The 19629-nt window shown below is 39.1% G+C and overlaps 1 protein-coding gene across 4 annotated transcripts in view; it reads right to left on the bottom strand.

Annotated features, from left to right (window-relative positions):
- Positions 1–19629, bottom strand: part of LOC149153387 (mitogen-activated protein kinase kinase kinase YODA-like) — a 294318-nt gene that overhangs the window by 92614 nt on the left and 182075 nt on the right. For 3 of the 4 annotated variants that reach the window (XR_016263135.1, XR_016263136.1, XM_089441563.1), the window contains exons 9-11: positions 4481–4540; positions 4246–4353; positions 3808–4047 (exon numbers count right to left, since the gene is read on the bottom strand). Coding sequence is in view for 1 of the 4 variants with exons in the window: in XM_089441563.1 (XP_089297689.1) it covers positions 3808–4047; positions 4246–4353; positions 4481–4540 (408 nt within the window). In the remaining 3 variants the exon portion in view is untranslated. The remainder of the gene's footprint in view (positions 1–3807; positions 4048–4245; positions 4354–4480; positions 4541–19629) is intronic. The other variant, XR_016263137.1, reaches the window with a different exon arrangement.

Here is a 19629-nt window from a genome sequence, read left to right as displayed (position 1 = left end):
GATTTTTTCAAAAAATCGCGATTTTTTCGATAAAAATCGCTATAAAAAAAATGGGCGATTTTTTCGATAAAAATCGCGCTTTGAATCGGCAAATTTAAAAAATCGCGATTTTCCGATTTTATCGCGATTTTATCGCGATGTGTGCAACACTGGAAAATAGTGAAGCACGGGTTGATTAAAAAATAGCAGTATATTTGATAAGATATCATAGTGAGCAAAGGAGGCAATCTTTGAAGTGGTATAGACGGCAAATTTCAAGAGAAAATTGAGATCGCCAAAACTGTATACAAAACAATTATGTACTCTTATCTGGACTCTTGCCTTTAATTGAATATTTGGCCAAAACCTTCAATGTTCAAATCAATTTATAGTTTATATTTTTTTAGACCAGCCTCATTTAAATATTTCAAAGAGCATGTCAAGAAATTAGTCCATGCACTCCATGGAAATAAATATTTTTCATTCCCTTCAAAACATTAATAACTATTTGATGCCAACAGTCTACTCTATTATTGAATTAAAATTAATACTTTATCATCTAAAAGGTTTGACTTTGCAACTACATATTATAATCATTTGTCAATGACATAAAATTACAGCAAGGATATGGCGGCAGGATGTGGCCCTTCTCTTATAATTTATAATTTGTCAATATCATAAATTGTTGTCTTTATTATTATAAATTTCATCCCGCACCGTAAAATTAAATGGGGGTTTATTGTGGTTTCTTATGATATAGCCAATGTAAGATATCGATTGGTAGAGCTTCAACAAACTCAGAGACCCTTGGATTTTAGTGAACAACGATTTGCACTCTGCGTCCCTCAAAGGCTTCTATGCAGATTCTGTAACCAATTTCCCAATTTTGATTATTGGCACACTTCACAAACACCAGCGCAATATCAAAGAAGACATTAAATTTTATAAATGGCCATAATTTTTTTTAAATTTAACTAGTTTTTATATTAGGTAGTGGGAAGAATGTTATTATTTTCTTTACATGGGTACAATTCCACACAAACTCAATTTCCAGATAAACCTATTATCAAAACATATATCTTTATATAAAATATTTCATTAAAATAGCGACAGTCAGTGTCGGCATGGGTATTAGGTTCAAAATACACCAACAACCCCCGTTTACTTGGCGGCAATCCACGGAGACAGTTGTAAAGCGAAACGTTAGTGAAATTCATACCACTGCCAAACTTGACATGCGCCAAAATACTAGTGTTGACAACAGAGATCCGACCAAGAACTGGGTCATCACGATTAATTCCAGCCAAAACATTACATCATATTTTAATATGAACCGGCTTATTTATCTGAAATATTAACAGTTTAATAGGCATACCCTATTTTTATTTTTATTTTTATTTATTTTACTATCAAAGAAAAATAGAGTTGGACTTGTTTTGCTCAAATTTCTAGAGAAATCCTCACCCTATGGTATAAACACGCATTTCAGAATTGAAAACATGCACAGTCCTTACCTATTTCACAAGGTTCAAGAGTTTGAAGAGGCTCTAGTACCAGAATGTAATGTCCTCACCACAACTTAAATCTGACAACTGTAATTTTAAACAAGAACTCATCAATTTCATACACAAATATATACTTGGCTTTCGAGTTTGAAGTCGATCCTGCGCTGTTGTAGCTCCAATCTACTCCCTTTACCAAATGACCAAAACCTCCCTGCCAAACTAACACGATCTTTGTACGTAACTCCAAAATACATCCAATTTGAAGTAATTTGACCCTGTGCCCAAAAGCTTCAAGAACAACTGCTCAATTTCCTCAATGTCTATGACGTTCTTCCTAAACCTCCCTGCCAAACTAACACGATCTTTGTACGTAACTCCAAAATACATCCAATTTGAAGTAATTTGACCCTGTGCCCAAAAGGTTCAAGAACAACTGCTCAATTTCCTCAATGTCTATGACGTTCTTCCTATTCCCTTCTCTGTCTCATGGTAAGAACCCCCTTCTGTTCTCCATTCTCTTATAACATCTCCCTTTCACCACCTTTCCACATAAGGGCTTTGAGTCAATCACAGGTGGAGTGTACTCCTGCGTCCAGGGTGCTCCTCCTTTTATTTTAGAGGCGGTCATATGTTAGTGGTAAATAGGGTTACTCATTTAATACCTCCTTCACCGTTTGAGTGATTTTCCCTTTTTAATATTTAGTTTAAAATTTATACCGTTAATTTCTTTGTAGTTCTTTTTATAATTAGTTCCTTTAAGTTAATAATCTAATTTTAGAACATTAAAGATTTATATAATTATTTTATTTTATTAATATTGCTTTATCTTTATACTTTTTCTTATTTATTATTTATTTTCTTCTAACCTAATTTACTTACTTATTATATATATATATATTGCACAACTCACTTTTATCTATATTTTCTTCTATCATTATCTATTATATTATTAAATTCTTTTGTAATCACTATCTACTTTTACTCTTTTTTTTTCTATTTGTTCTTTTATGCATTTTATTATACATTACATTTTCTACTTACTATTCTCCTTATAATTCATGTTCCTTATTATCATTTATCTTATCTCCTTAACATTTTATTTGATGTATAATAAACAATATATATACTTTTCTTTTAATTACTAAAATCCCTTATAATTATATATATTTTGAATAATATACTAGCAATATTAAGATGGTGGGAGAATCAAGTATTTCATAAGTACATTGGTATCTACTTACCACTTAGATAATTAATTCATTACCTTATACTTGGATATTTCCCATAATTAGTTAGTATGTATTCTAATGGTGTGCACGCGATACATGCATATATGTAGCTATCATATGCATGCTAATATTTCCATGTTCTTGATAATTTGAAGTGGGTCATTACAAGAAGTCTTGATGATGTTCTCTTGGAAAAGTTTATGCATTTAGGATAAGTCCTTAAAGACTCTCTTCACTCAAGAAAATACTATAAAATAATTTTGTTGGAAAAACTCAACTATTTCAAACTATGCTACTGTATAATATTCACAAGTGATCTTCCTTCAGTAAATTAAGTTATTAAAATCAAACCTGAAAGCATGTCTTCCCAAATTTCATGTCCTTCTCAAATCTCCTGCACGGTAACTTAACTACCACCAAATTCAATCTGCACGGTTAAAATAAATAATAGTATTTTTGGGGCTGAACTCTGGCATGATATGTGATGGTCTCCAAAGACATAATGTCTAATAAGACTCCATAATTGAGCAGGATACTTGGGACAGAAACTCAGTAATGCTAGAAGGCAAATTTTGTGGTGTTTTTGTTTTAGACCTCTACAATTGAACTGTTAGCAGGTCTGTCATTATAAGTATAGAGCCAGATCATTTTTCATATGGTACGAGTTTTAGAACCCCATATCTCTGCTTTTAGAGAAAGTATTTAAAGGCAATGAAATATGAAAATTTCAATTTTCAAAGATGATAACAATGGACCAAACCTGGAGACAAGAAGCAGTGTCATGTCAAAACCATTAAAAGCTTGAAACAACTATAAAATGATAAAGAAAGAATGCATATAAATTTTAAAAACTTAAAAAACTGTAGTAAAGGAAGTCAAACAACAATACACACTAGAAAGAAAATTGGATTTGACATATTCACTGACCTCTAACACTTCATAATCGAAAACTATAGGATGCTAACCCAAGAAAAGAAGAGAATATATACATGCATTCAAAACACTAAAAAATTGAATGGGCTGAGAGTAAGGAGAAATTGAAGCAAATAAGATTCTTCAAAAAACATCAGTGTCAACACAACTATGAGCCTTACCATAGGTCGATCACCATTATTTGTCAAAAGCAACACTTCAGAGCTTTGTGTGGCAACATCCAATTTTACATAAGGTGCAGCATTTTTTACAAAAGGATGTTCTAAAAGTAGCGCAGCTGAAGGACGGTTTGCAGGGTTGCGTTGCAAACAATACCTCACAAAGTCCTTTCCTTCATTTGAAAGAAAGTTGGGAATTGTGGGAAGCTCCTTACTATTCCCAATTTTAAACATTGCAGCAACCTGAAATTTTAATATTGTTGTTATTCTACCAATATTAGAATGGATCTTACCCTAAAAAATGTTAGGAAGCAAAGAGACAATATTAAGAGTAAATTTCCTTGCAACATCACAGCTCGAAGCATCAATAACAAACAATCCAGAAACATCATCTGACTTTTGGTGAACTCTTAAGAAAGATAAAACCATTGAGTGGCTTACCCCCTCATACTGACTCCATGGTGGCTTTGCAGTAGCCATCTCTAGAACTGTACAGCCAAGACTCCAAATGTCCACAGCCAGATTATATCCATTTGAATTCGTGATGACCTGTACCAGTCAATTAGAAGGAATGGAAACAACAATTAAATAAGCCTAGTTACAATAATAAGAAAAGTCTAAGAGCATTGCAAATGGTAACCCTAAAAACGGAAAATGAGCATGAGTTTCTTGATACCTCAGGAGCCATCCAATATGGACTTCCTTTGAATGACAAAGGGCAGGACTGCGCAGTGATCTGGATACAAGAAATAGTTGTATTAGTTTTTTGCTAGAGACACAAAGCCTACCGATTTCTTGTTCCCACAATCAAAATTGCCAAGTCATATCCTTGTATCTGCAATTCAAACAGGAACAAAGATGTTCCTTTTGGTCAATGCTATGTCAATGGTCCAAGAAGATAACAAGAAATAATGTTTTCTAACTGACACCTCACTAGTTCTTCACTCTTCAAAGGAGAGAGGTTTATTTATGTTATTGAGTGTTACAAGGGATTGGATAGAATAAATGAAAGGGATGGAGAACACATAATTAGAAAGAAGGAAACATACAATTCTGAGGGAAAAACGACATCCATACAGCCGAAGAAACATAGAAGGATGTGGAGAGAATATAAGCAACAAAGCAAGATATTTAAACTGTCAAAAAATGAAATGGCAAAAAGAGGATCAAAGGTTAAAGGAAATGAGCTGTAGAAATATTCTGAGGAAAAAATAAGTGGTGTATTTTAAACTCCTTTCCTATATAGACATTTATTTCATCAATGCTTTTGTTGCAGTGTGAATATCTCTGGATGTATATTTTGTTCGTTTTATGCATGGAAAGCCAAAAGAAGTACCTCTCCATTGGTAACAAAACCTTTTCCACACCAAAATGTCCTCCATGGAATGAAAAGTGGGCCTCCTTGATAAGAAGGTGAGTTGATCTCGCTGGTATACTGGTGTAGGGGAATGTGTAATGGGCCCTATTTACACAAAATCTAGCGCTTCAGTGCAAAACCTTTCAAAAGGTGCAAAACTAGTGGAACATGGAAGTGTTACCATTGTCACCTACGCAATAACTTCCCTCTATTTAGTGAAGGCAGATCCTGCACAAGGGAGGCTTCCCTAGTAGCTTCAAGAGTTCCTAAGGCATGAGGAGATCAAGTCTAAGGATACCTATCTAACTACTTGGAATACTAACAATATGACATAACATTCAAGGCAAAGAAACAATGGTTGAATAAAGCAATTTGCATATTTGAATGGATGAGGATCCAAGTTAATTTAGAAGGCTAGTAGCAAGTCAATATATATCTTGAGAGGATCCCCAAACACTACAAAACAAGAAAAAGCTATTGGCTGTTGTAAAACTTGTAAGAAAGATAGTAAATCAGGACAAAGGAACAAGCTATGACAGAAGCAAATAAATCAGCCCTTGAACAAGTAATTATCAATTAAAGCTAGGGCTTAACCAATGGATTAAAATAGGGTTTGGTTATCTAGCTAAATCTGAATTTTAATATGCATTTAACAGCCCAAGTAATTAAGACATCTATGCCTAGAAGAGCTGTAAAATAAATCAACAAGGTAAAAGATGTTGACAAGTTTAATTTTAGCCAAGTAAATGCACAATAATCCAAAACGTCTAGCATATCTATGGCTGAAAATATATGTAAAGCTGTTACTAACCCTAATCCAACCCTAAAGTATAAAACAAAGTTAAACTTTGAGTTTTATGATAGATTATTGAGAGAATACTAGTGCCTACTATTTTTTTTTTTTGGGGAATATGGGATCAAATAGGTTCCCTTGAAGAGATCTAAGTAGATCTAGGATGATGACTAGGATTGTTCACTACAAACTTTAGTAGATCCATCTAGTACTTTTACAAGCTCCAAAATAAATTCAAGAATGCTTCTCCACTAGAAATATTCCTTGGGTTTAAAAGAAAGGGTCTATCCAAGAACAATAGGAACAGAATGCACCCTCACCATTGGCTAAGTACACTTGCACTTAATAATCATTCATAAACAAATCCAACAAGACTTGAGAGACCAAATATGCATCCATAAGCCCTAGCCATGAAAAATCCATAGAAGTTGCAAAGTTATAAACAAGATCATCTCCTCTAAAAGGCACATTTAGCTATTGTTACGAATAAAATATATAAATAATATAAATATAAATAATGAGGATAATTGTAATCCATCCATAGTTAAGGATAACGAGTAAGAGTAGACAAGTAATGACTTACCTCCACAAATAGTAATGATTTACAAGTGAGGAGTGCTTCCCTTATTTATATGATAGATCTAACACCTCCTCGTCCAAATAAATCCCTAAAAACATAAAATAATACCTCTATCTCTTACAAACACTAGAGATAAGACAAAAGCACATAAAACATCCATCATACACGAGTGACTAGGTCTCAAGACCCTTGGCAATGCCTCATAAATGAATTGAACATGATCAAACATCCACTTATCCTCACAAATGTGTTCTACAAGGCCACACATGTGGCATAAATCCTCTCCAAAAGTGGATGCCTCACTCCAACTGGTGTGTGTAGGGGCTCCAAAAGTGAAACATTGCCTTCTAGGGTTGCAACATTTGATCATAGAGAATCATAACATGCTCCAAAAGGTGCATACAATAAAAATAAATATTCTTCTTCATTACAATGAGTCCAAATGGGACTATGACACATGACCAATATTATTCTTTATCCTAGAAAGACCTAGAAAGACCTAGAAGACGTAAAAGCACGAAGAACATGCTTTTGAATCAAACTTGAGTATGAAACCCATACTCCAAAATATAATATATTTTCTCTCTTTCATTTTTTTCTTTCCTTATAAAGAATATACAATGTCATGATTACAATAACATCATAATGAACACCAAACCTAGTTACAATTTTCAACACTCCTCTTAACTGGGGAGGTATTCATGGTACAAGTGTTAATTTTAGGTATATTCTATGCTTAGAGCAATTTATTTCAATTTTCACAGTTAGCTCCATATATTTTCCAGATTAGCAATCACAACAGCATTAAAGTAAACTACAGAGAGAACATAAACATAAATCGCAGAAGACAAGTCAAGACAAGAGGACACAAGATGTGGCGCTAGCCAAGGACAAAATCCAATGTGGGGAAACCCTTGCTCAATTCTTCTTATATGTTCTTCAATAGTTCAACAGAGAGAGAGAGAGAGATAGTATGTTTACAACAGAAGCCAACACTTTGACTTATCTAGATAAGAGCATACTTTGACTTATCTAGATAAGAGCATAGATCATCTCTACGAAGATGATACATGAAATCAATTGAAGACATGCTGCTTCAACTAATTCTCCAAGGTGACTCCACCTATCGTTGTGCTGCATTTCATCATCATGCTACACCTCATCGTGCTGCACCATGCTGCAACCATCATCACTATGCTGCATCTCATCACGCTTTATTAATCATGACTGTACCCATCACTGTACCGCATTATGTGCCATTGCTGCACCATGTTGCCATCCTGACCTATGTGTTGGTTGCACCTTGCTTGCTTGTTGTCCATTGCTTGCTTGTTGTCCCTAGCATGCTTCTTTTGCATGCTAGTTGTCCCTTGCATGCTAGCTGTAACATTGCATGCTTGGTGTATTTGCTGCTAAGTACCATACAATTGTCCCAATGTTAGTTAGTTGTCCCTTGCATGATGCTCTCCTTCGGATACAGATGCTCCGGCGGTTTCGGCAGTTCCTGCCAGTTCCCAGCAGTTCTGGCTATTCTGGCTGTTCCCAACAGTTCCAGTTGTTCCCAGCAGTTCTGGCAGTCCCAACAGTTCCGACTTTTCCGGCAGTTCTGGCTTTTCCGGCATTTCCTCTTTTTCGGCAGTTGCGGCTTTTCCGGTAGTTCTGGCTTTTCCGGCTTTTCCGACTTCTCCGACTTTTCCAGCAATTCTGGCTTTTCCGGCAGTTCCCGCTTTTTCGGCTTTTTCGGCAGTTCCGGCTTTTCTGGCATTTCCGGCTTTTCCGGTAGTTCCAACTTTTTAGGCAGTTCCGACTTTTCCGGCTGTTCCGACTCTTCCGACTTTTCCAGCAGTTCCGACTTTCTACCCTCTGGATCAGGGCAACGTTCTTCCTTGGGATCTCTCCTCCTACTAAAACCCAAAGACAAGTAGAGAGAGGAAGAGATCCCAAGTGTGTTGAAATGACTTGAAGGCCACCTCTATTTATACTAAAATGTTGAGCACGTGGGGTTTATTTGGTCGCTGGCCAACCTTGACGAATTGTCTTATAACGAAAATAAATTCATAACTCCATGAATACTTATCAGAATCAGATGATCTTTAGATCAATCCTACAATTCTCGATGAGAGGGATCCAAGAAAAATATCAGCTACCATAAATAAGATGACCCACATGGAGTTTGGCCCTAGTTGCCAATTTTAACGCTGCCTCTCAACTAGGGAGAACTCCATCCGTTGATCCATATATCCAACAATACTATCTCTGTCATCAGTGCCCTGCACTACTCTGCTCTGCTCTGCTCTGCTAAGCTCTACTCTGCTCTGCTCTACTTTGATCTGCTGAGCTCTGCTCTGCTCTACTCTGCTAAACCATGAAGAAGAAGAATTGATCGAGAATGTCTCATACCACTCTCTACTAACCCGAAGTCAGTTTCATCTGAAGAGATTGTGTTACATCACTCTTACTGACCCAAAGTCAACTTTATTGATCCCAGATCAATATCACAAGAGAGTGTCTCAAACCACTCATACTGATCCCAGATCAATGTCACAAGAGAGTGTCTCAAACCACTCACATTGATCCCAGATCAATGTCACAAGAGAGTGTCTCAAACCACTCATACTGATCCCAGTTAGTTTCATTGATCCCAGATCAACAGAGGTCATCCTAGCATAGGGAGTACAGTAGATACAGCGATGCGTCCATCGATAGTACTACTATGGTCCCTATCCTCATTTCCTTGCTCATTGATCAGATGAGAGGTACTTCCCATGAGTCCCAGACTGCATGGGTAGGATGCCTCGAAAAGAGAACTAATCATCCTGTCCACAGGAGAACGAATCATCCTGTCAGTGGATGCCATGGAGAACTAATCATCCTGACCCACAAGAGAACTAATCATCCTGTTCCACAGTCGCCACGGAGAACAAATTAGCTTGGCCCACAGGAGAACTAATCACCCTGTTCCATAGTCGCCACGGAGAACAAATCATCCTGGCCCACAGGAGAACTAATCATCCTCTTCCATAGTTGCCACGAGAGAACTAGTCATCCCGACCCACATGAGAACTAATCATCCTGTCCCACAGTTGCTCAAGTATCCCAAGCCCCCCAGAGCTCAATGCATGCAACATGCAAGACCCTTATAAGAAGGTCTCTCAACGACTCCAAGTGGTTCGGGAAAGTCACAGATTTGACCTTTCGTCGGGGCTTTGACAAAATGTCTACGACTTGTACATCAGTCTCAATGTGATGGAGCCTCCTCGCTCATTGACTTACCATATCGTAGATAAGGCAGTATCTAATGTCTATCTGCTAGAGCAATCATCAAATACGAGATTCCTCAGTAATTGAACCCCCCCTCTGGTTGTCACAGAGAATCACAGTGGTATTCCTCATGTGTACAACTACAAAGTTACAAACAGCTCACTTAAGAGCTTCTGCAACCATGCAGCGTCACACGAGATCATACTCGTAGCTATGTATTCGATCTTGGCGGTGCTTATTGCAACCGACTTTTGCTTCCTGCTCATCCATGATATCAAAGCAGAATCTAAAGAGAACCAGCACTGAGAAGTGCTCTAGTGATCCTCCACACTGCCTGCCCAGTCAGCATTCGAATAATCATGCAGTTTCATATTTCCGGCAGTGTATCTCAATCCATGAGAGATTGTGCCCCGAAGATATCTCAGAAGATTCTTGGCACCAATCCAGTGAGGCTCAACCAAATATGAGCTCACCATGCTAACTGCAAAACATATGTTCGGACAAAAGTTCACCAAGAACATCAACGCGAATGAGTTTATGAAACTCAGAGGCATTTCCCAAATCTGGTCCGACATCACTACCATATAACTTCTGAAAGTTAAGATCCTCGAGGTAGTCACAGGCTTGCAGTTTATCATTCCACATCCGGAATCCAACTCCCTCTTACTTCTGCAAATGAGAGGGTCTGCACCTGTCAGAAATAGGTCGTCCTCATAAGGTGCCAATATGAGAGGTCTATCATCCACAACCTTTGGGTAATGGTTTGGATCGGTTTCACTCCTAGTGAATCTCAGCTTCATCAGACAGCTATCAATCCTCTCATACTACGCCTGGGGTGTTTTGCTTCAAGCCATAGAGGGCTTTCTTCCACCTGTATACATGAGATTCCCGATCATGAATCTCAAACTCCTCGGGTTGTTCCAAACCTGTGGACCTGCTGCATGAGGGGAATGGTCCCCTTATAAGATTTTCCTTCAGTACATCTCAGACATGTACCTTCATGCTCTACTTGAATTCAGACATCCCTATCACCATTTGACTCACATCAGGTAGGGCCCCATAGGTAGACCTTCGGTGTTATAGATGTGATATGTCAATTGACATGATCCCTAATGGACCATCCTGCAACTTGATACAAATTGCCAACCCTGAACCCATGATAAAAAGCATCTTTGAAAATTATATTTTTTAACACGTACCTTTCCATCAATAAATGCCACCCTGAAACCTTTGACTTCCATTTCCGAGATGGACACTAGGTTCTTCTTGCAATCAAGTACATAAAAGAGATTCTGTAAATGAATCGAGTTACCCTTATTCAATTGAGAGTTAACATTCCCTACACCCTTTCTGGGATAGGTGGCATCGACTCTAAGTATAATCCCACGATTGTTTCCATCTCTACCAAATTAGAGAGTGCACCCATCTATCCAATGAAGTGCCTGGCAGTTTCGGCTTTTCTAGCAGTTCCAGCTTTTCCGGCTTTTCCGGCATTTCCAGCTTTTCCAGCAGTTCCAGCTTTTCCGGCAATTCCGGATTTTCTGGCAGTTCCGGCTTTTCTAGCAATTTCGGCTTTTCCGGCAGTTTCAGCTTTTCTGGCAATTCCAACTTTCCTAGCTTTTCCGGCAGTTCCGGCTTTTCCGACAATTCCGGCTTTTCTGGCTTTTCCAGCAATTCCGACTTTTCCGACAATTCCGGCTTTCTACCCTCTAGATCAGGGCAACATTATTCCTTAGGATCTCTCCTCCTACTAAAACCCAAAGACAAGTAGAGAGAGGAAGAGATCCCAAGTGTTTTGAAATGACTTGAAGGCCACCTCTATTTATACTAAAACATTGAGCACACGTGGGGTTTAATTGGTTGTTGGCCGACCTTGACAAATTGTCTTATATCGCAAATAAATTCACAACTCCATGAATACTTATCGGAATCGGATGATCTTTAGATTAATCCTACACCTCTCGATGAGAGGGATCCAAGAAAAATATCAGCTGCCTATGTTGCGGGGGAGCGCCCCCCCCTCGAACCCCTTCTCGAATCGCGCTCTGGGCGGGAGCGGCTCGGGAGCGCGCTCCCAAAACCGCTCCCGGACGGGAGCGATTTTCGGGAGCACACTCCCTCAAAAAATTTGCGCTCCCTGGTCTGTTAGGAATCGCCATAGGGAGCGATCGCTTCGGCGCTCCCGGAGCGATTTTTAACGCCCGGGAGCGATCGGGGAGCGATCGCTCCCCGATCGCTCCCGGGCATTAAAAATCGCTCCGGGAGCGATTCGCGCGGGGCCGAGAGCGGGTCGGCGGAAAAAAATTCCGTGGACCCGAAAAAAAATAAATTTAAAAAAAAAAATTGGTTTTAAAAGGCCAATGGGCCAAAAAAATATTCATTGTTACTTCATTGAGCTTGAGTTTGGAGCTGGAGCAAGAGCAAAGGAGCGAGGAGCAAGTGCTGAGGAGCGAGGAGCAAGTGCCAAGGAGCGAGGAGCAAGCCTGCAGAGGTAAGTAACTTAGTAATTTAGTTAGTTTAGCTGGTTAGGTAGTAATTTAGTTAATTTAATTTAGCTTATTGAGTTTAAAAATCATGTATTTAAATTAAATTAATTAATCCCAATAAATTATTTTGCATATTCAAGAATCAAAACCCTACAAACATCAAATACCATGGACCTGGCTATATTTCTTGGCATTTTCCTCTTCCTGGTCCCTTTTATGGTTATTATGGTGCTGGAGAGTAGGAAACGGAGGGGCCAGACCCAAACTGAAGAGGGGGATGAAGAAGCCGGAGAAAGTCAAATGGGTGAAAACCCCGGTGAGGAGCTGGAGGAGGGTGAACATGACCCTCAAAAAACTAAACAAGACCAAACTCCATTGTGGAAATATGTTAACAGGGCTAAAACAGGGAGAGGGGGTGGAACCACTAAATTTCATTGCCCCCATTGCAACACTGATTACACAGGTTCATACACCCGTGCTAGAAGACACCTCTGCGGGAAAAGGCCATGGGATGGAGAGAAACAAATAGGAATCAAAACTTGTACAGCGGTGTCAGCAGCGGAGAGAGCCAAATACATAAGGGAAGAGGAGGAAGCCCAATACAGAACAAAAAAATCAAGGGGTTTCTTTGAACCAAGCTCACAATCACAAAGAACTCCTTCAGCATCCTCCCAAGGCAGTGGATATGGACATGGAGGCACAGGGTCATCATCTTTAAGGCGTAGAACCATATCAGATTTCCTTGATGAGGGGTGTAGGAATGATGTGGATTCAAAAGTTTACAGGTTTCTCTATGCATGTGGGATACCATTCAATGTTCTTCGCTCACCTTATTGGCACGAAATGGTTTCTGCCATAAATGATGCCCCTAAAGGATACAAGAGCCCTGGGTATGACAAAGCAAGAACCGTTGGCCTTGATCATGAAAAAGCAAAAATATCACATTCTTTGAATAAAATGACAAGTTCTTGGACTGACCATGGGGTGTCCATTGTATCTGATGGATGGACAAATGTAAAAGGCAAGCCATTGATAAGTGTTCTTGCTGTGTCTGTTAGTGGTCCCATCTTTCTAGCTGCACATGATTACTCAAACAAGTTCAAGACCGCCATCAACATTGCAGAAGCATTACTTGAAACAATTGAGCGTATTGGCCCATACAATGTCATCCAAGTCATCACTGATAATGCTCCTAATTGTAAGGCAGCGGGAGCAATTATTGAGGATAAATACCCCAACATATTTTGGTCTGGATGTTTGGTTCACACATTGAACCTTCTGTTGCATGATATTGTCAAAAACAAAAATGAACAATACCAATGGATTGGTAATTTGTACAAGAAAGGCAAACAAATGATAAAATTTATTATAAATCATAGCAATACCCATGGCCTTTTCCGCAGTCACTCGAGATTGGAGTTGCTGAAGATTGCGAAGACTAGATTTGGTAGCTATTACCTCACCTTCAATCGCCTTTTGAAGGTAAGAGAGGCATTAGCTAGCATGGTATCAAGTCCACATTGGCAGGTATTAAAGGAAAGGGCTACAAATGCAACTGACATGGGAGGTTTTGAAATGGTGGAGGAGGCCGCTCTTGATGGGCAGTTTTGGACAAGTGTGAGGCAGGTATTGGATTTCACCAAGCCAATTTATCAAATGATTCGGTTTGCAGATACAGACAAACCAGTGATTGGCGAGGTGTATGAGCAAATGGATACCATGTTGGGACAAATAAAAGATATTGTTCATAATAGAGATCCCAACTTGTACAAACTAATTCATGATTGTGTGTGTGAACGGTGGAATAAGCTTAATGTTCCACTACATTGCTTGGCGTATATCCTTACGCCAAAATACTACTCTACATCTTGGTTGGGCCAACCTGCAGCAGGGGGTGGGGTTAGGACCAAACCCCATTTAGATCCAAAGGTAACTAAAGGATATTTGGAAGCATTAGAAAAGTTGGTACCTGACAGGGAGGAATGTGTAGCTGTGCGGCTTGAAATAGGCAGATACTTCAGTGGCACTGGTTTGTATGGTAACTTCCATGCAATGGACGACAAAGATAAATTTGAATCTCTCACATGGTGGGAAACATATGGCGGCCACGGACTTTTGCCAAAATTGGCAAAAACATTTCTTTCACAAGTTATAAATTCTTCTTCTACAGAGAGGTGTTGGAGCACCTACAGCTATATACATAATGTGAAAAGAAACAGACTCAATGAAAACCGAGCAGAAAGCTTGGTTTATGTGCACTACAACTTGAGGTTGTTGAGTCATTACTGTGATCGGGCTAATGAGGATCCCACATATAAAATTTGGGACAATCACCCAGAGGATGACAATTTGGAGGATGGCATTGTACATATTGAAGAACCAGAAGAGGAACTTGTAAGGGATGAAAATAAAGCATCTGCAGCAGCCATGCCACCTCCACCTCCACCTCCACCATCCAGTAGCAGTGCTCGAGGTCCGAGTCTTGTTCTTTTGCTGTCGCCACCTCCATCTACACCCTCGCGTGGAGGTTCTAGTTCTGGTCGTCGGTCTGTGCGGGAGACTCCTAGAAGACCACCACGACCTGCTTATACTCCTGGAGACTCTCGTGGCAAGGGCCACATGTAGATTTACAGTTTACTTGTCTTTTTTAGTTTCTATTAGACTTTAGTTTTCATAACTGTTGAGTTTTGAGTCCTTGACTCTTGACCCTTGACTCTTTCATATCATAATGATATTTTTTGTAAACATTATATCACTGTGACAATGAAAATTTGAAGTTTGAAGTTGGGCCTTGGCAATTATAACTCATTGGTAATGATTGTGAATTATGAATATGATGCTTTGTGAAAGACTAAAGTTGTTTCATTTCATCTCATTATTCATGTTTCATTTTATAAATTTTTAACATTTCATATCATGTTAACAGTTAGAAGTTAGGACTTAGAAATATCTTCGATATTACTTCTTGTAATGGTTAAACTTAGCTTACAAGTACAACTTTGGTGATCAATGATGATAAATGTTATTGAATTTTCAATTCTGAAAGCTTGAAGTTGAAACTTTAAGATTGAATTTGATGAATCATGATTTATAAGACTCAATATGTTGCGGTTGTAATATGTATTTTACTAACTTGTGGACATGGTTGATGACGATTATAATTTCTAGATGATTGATGTGATATGGTTGTTTTTTATGTCTAATTCATCATTCTACATGTTTTTGTTGACATATATGTATCAAAAATTAAAAAATATAAAAAATATATATATTTTTAAAAAATCGCTCCCAAATCGGGAGCTTCTGAAAATGGTCGCTCTCGCTCCCGTTTTCGCTCCCGCTCCCGCTCCCAAGTAACATTGTCAGCTGCTATAATAAGATGAACCACATGGAGTTTGGCCCTAGTTTCCAATTTTAACAACAAGGAATCTCAATCTTGAAGCATTCTCATAAGAAGAGTCGGATTGATAAGCCAACATTTGTCAAGCATCTTTATATCATAACCAACATTTTCCCTGAAGGCCTTAACTAGACAAGATCATCTTTAATTATGAGCATTATGCTGGGAGGCTTTACGTGATCTGCCACACTACCTCTCAAGGTACATACCCCATCCGAATGTCCACAAGGTATGTCCTTTTAGGACTATTCTTATCTTGGACTCCCAAACCTAGTTCCTAAAAGAATATCGGTCCTCTTCGACTACCATTATCTTGGATACCTACCTCATCCTATAAGAGTATCGGTTGCCAACTTCTTTCCCTAGATTCTCCAATAGATTAGAAGTTTCAATCTAGATGTTTATCCAACCCTTCGGACTCCATTCTTTCTTTATCAACTTCACTAAGACTTACGGTTGTTAGTCCTAATCTAGTGCTTGACTCATAAAGACAAGAACTATCTGATATCACTCCCTCTCAATTAGGGAAGAGATATCCACCAGACCAAGCTTGCCTCTTGCATACTCAAGCTTCTTGTTTGGTAACGCTTTAGACAATATGTAAGCTACTTGTTCATATGTAGGTAGATAGTGTAGCTCTACGACCCCATCTTGTACCAAACTTTTGATGTAGTGGTACTTCTTATTTATATGTTTCGTCTTTGCATGAAACGACGGGTCTTCCATCAATATTATGTGGTCCTTCAAACAAGTTTTATAGTAACCTCTTGAGCCAAACTGCTTCCCGGTAGACCTTGCTTGAAGCAACATATTCAGCTTTAGCAATACAAAGAAAATGTATCCTACTTTCTACTCATCCATGAAACCCTGGAAGATCCAAGGCTAAAACATCCTCCTCATGTGCTTCTTCCATCGGTCTCACTGCCACACCAATCTGAATTTGTATATCCTGTAAGTTGGATTTCATTCCCAATATACCTGAGATAATGATGTATAGTCCCACGCAAGTACCTTAGGATATGCTTAGCTACAATCCAATGATCATGTTTTGGCTCCATCTGAAACTAACTAAGGACATTTACTGCAAAACAAATGTTCATCCTGGTATTCACCAAGTACATCAAGGACCCAATCAATTGTCTGTAGCAAGTCGAATCTACCGGACTAGATTTTGAACTCCTCAACCTTTTCAAATTTGAAATCATAGGAGTCATCATGGGCTTGCAATCCATCATGCCATATTTCTGAAGCATCTTGATCACATACTTACCTTAACCAAGATATATCTCTCCTAGCTTTTGCCATACTTCTAGTCCCAAATAATAGTGCATAATCCCAAGATCCTTCATATTGAATTTTGCTACTAATTGCTTCTTGCATTCCTGAATCTGATGCTCTACACCTATAACTAGTAGATCATCCACATACAAGAGTATTATAACTAGCTCATCCTGGACCACCCTGATATATAGGTTAGGATTTGTAGTACTCTTGGTAAAACCAAGTCTCAAGAGGTATGCATCCATTCTTGCATACCATGCTCTCGGTGCTTGCTTTAAGCCATATAGAGCCTTCTTCAACCTACAGACATGAGTTTCCCTCTGATCTATTTCAAATCCTTGAGGTTGCCAATGTAGACCTCCTCATCAATGGTCCCGATCAGGAAAGTTGTCTTGACATCCATTTGATGAATGTTCCAACACATAGAAGCAGCGAACGAAACAAGCAATTTTATTGTTGTATACCTAGCTATGGGAGAAACAATTTACTCATAATCAATCCCTTATTTCTATGAGAAGCCCCTTGCTGCAAACCTTGCTTTATATTTGTCTATGCTCCCATCTCGGAGCATAGACAAATAACCTAGTTCGGCCAGCGCGGTATTAACCCAGCCGGCTCGGCCGAGTCCGTGTCAACCCGACCGAGTCATGGACACAGTGAACCCCCAAAAACGCAATTTGTTTGATTTTTTTATGTTTTTTCTGAGTGTGGGGGACTCCCTGGGCTTCCCTATCTGACTCATGGGTTTCCCTGTCTGACTCTGATCCCTAGTATTGATATGCTATTCATGATAATGTTAAATTCTTAAAGTAAAAGGATGAAAATGAAGATTAAGGAGAATGTCACTTTTACTTAAATTTTTAACATTACCATGAAATGACTCAGGATGTTTGAGAGCGGTTCCGGCCTCATTAGATTTCATATGGAGAAAGTAGAATTTTAGATTTCATTCAAAATCCAGCAGACTTATCAGTTTTTCAAGATTTCAGGATTGGGGGATTGCAATGTTTCCATTGAATTTTGTCATGTATTAGGGTATGGAACTCGTATTTAATCAAGAGCACCAATCCCTCTATGTTCCTTGATGTTAGTGACATTGGTTGTCGAACTCCTTCGGGATTCGCTCCCAAACTGGGAGCTTCTGAAAATGTCGCTCCCGCTCCCATTTTTGCTCCCGCTCCCTGCTTTTGCTCCCACTCCCTGCTTTTTGTTTTGATCTCTATATCATCATCGTGTATGTATTGGACAGTGCACTAGGTGCCATTTTGATATAATGGATATATTCATGAGCTTACTTTGATCATATGTTGTCTTCTATCTATAGTCTAATGCTGTGTGTTTGGAAACATCAATGAAAATCTTTAAAATTATGTGTTTTTATAAAAAATAAATATTTAATGTATTTTTTACAACGATCGAGTCATTGAAATCGAGCCGACCGAGTCGATACCGAGTCGGAGTCGGAGTTTTAAAACATTGATCAACATACATCTTTCATTGATTTTGTGTTAACAATGTAAAATCCCTAAGGAAAATTAATAGTAAATACGCAAGGCAAACATAGACAAAAACACCATAAACAGTGAACACACAACCAGACCATAAAATCGCACCAAAAACTGCATTGTTGAGCTATTTTTATTAATAGAGATGGGTGTACAATAAGGTGTTGGAAGGAATGCACCTAGGCTTGCTCAAGGCAAGCTAGCAAAGCCCCCAAATGAAAAATAAGACACCCTCCACCAAAATCCTGCGCAAGTTTTAAGCTGAAGATACCTAGAAATACGCTGCTGGTTGAATGGATTTGATACTAGGGCCCTCTCTGGTGCTCAGAAAATTCTGGGAAATTAATCATGGCCTCTCCACCAAATACCCAGAATAACCCACGAAGGATTGGCCAATGCTTGACTTCAGAAATTCGGCACTATTTCCCCCAACTCCTCTAGCTGCTGGCTGAATTGGGAACCCTGTTTGACCCCTCAAATCTGCCCAGAAAATTCTACCAAATTATTTCTAAGGTCCTTGTCAAAAACCCTGGAAACCCCAGAAAGGGCTTGTCCTAGTTTTGAAGCTCCAAAATTGACGCCAAATGCTCGGCCCTACTCCACAAGCAAAGATGTAATCTGTAGCAGATGTTGTGTTTGCTGCTCCACCAAAATGCTGTAAAAGCCCCCACAACATTTCCCAGACTCCACCTCCAGTTTTAGGCCCAAACTCCCTTCACTCCTCAACTCCCAAGTGTGTCTCCTCCAAGCACTGTATAATCCCTGCCCTGCTACAACTTTCCCTGTTGTTGTAACTCGACTCCCTGCTACTACTGTCCCTGTTGTTGTAACTCGGCCTCCCTGCTGCTGTAACTCAGCCTCCCTACTGCTACTTCCCCTACTGCTGTAACTCGACCTCCCTGCTGCTACTTTCCCTGTTGTTAGAACTCAGCCTCCCTGTTGCTGGTACAATTTGGGACTAAGTAAAACTCCCTCCTTGGGCTGGCACTCGAAGTCCCCCAAAGCAAGGGTTGAGATCTGCGCTTGGAAACACTCATGTGCTAAACAACACTTGCAGACTTGGCTTCCTATCAAGCGTGCTATGTCAAAGACACGTTTCAGAATAGATGAATGAATGCCCAAAATGGGTGCCTCTTGCTCTGTTTATAATTCGTGGCTCCTC

Source organism: Pinus tabuliformis, chromosome 9 (assembly GCF_031772625.1).
Source record: "Pinus tabuliformis cultivar Carrire ecotype Pingquan chromosome 9, CPIR1, whole genome shotgun sequence".
Lineage (NCBI taxonomy): Eukaryota > Viridiplantae > Streptophyta > Pinopsida > Pinales > Pinaceae > Pinus > Pinus tabuliformis.
Note: the sequence above shows the minus strand (reverse complement) of the source record. Positions and strands in the feature narration are given on the sequence as shown.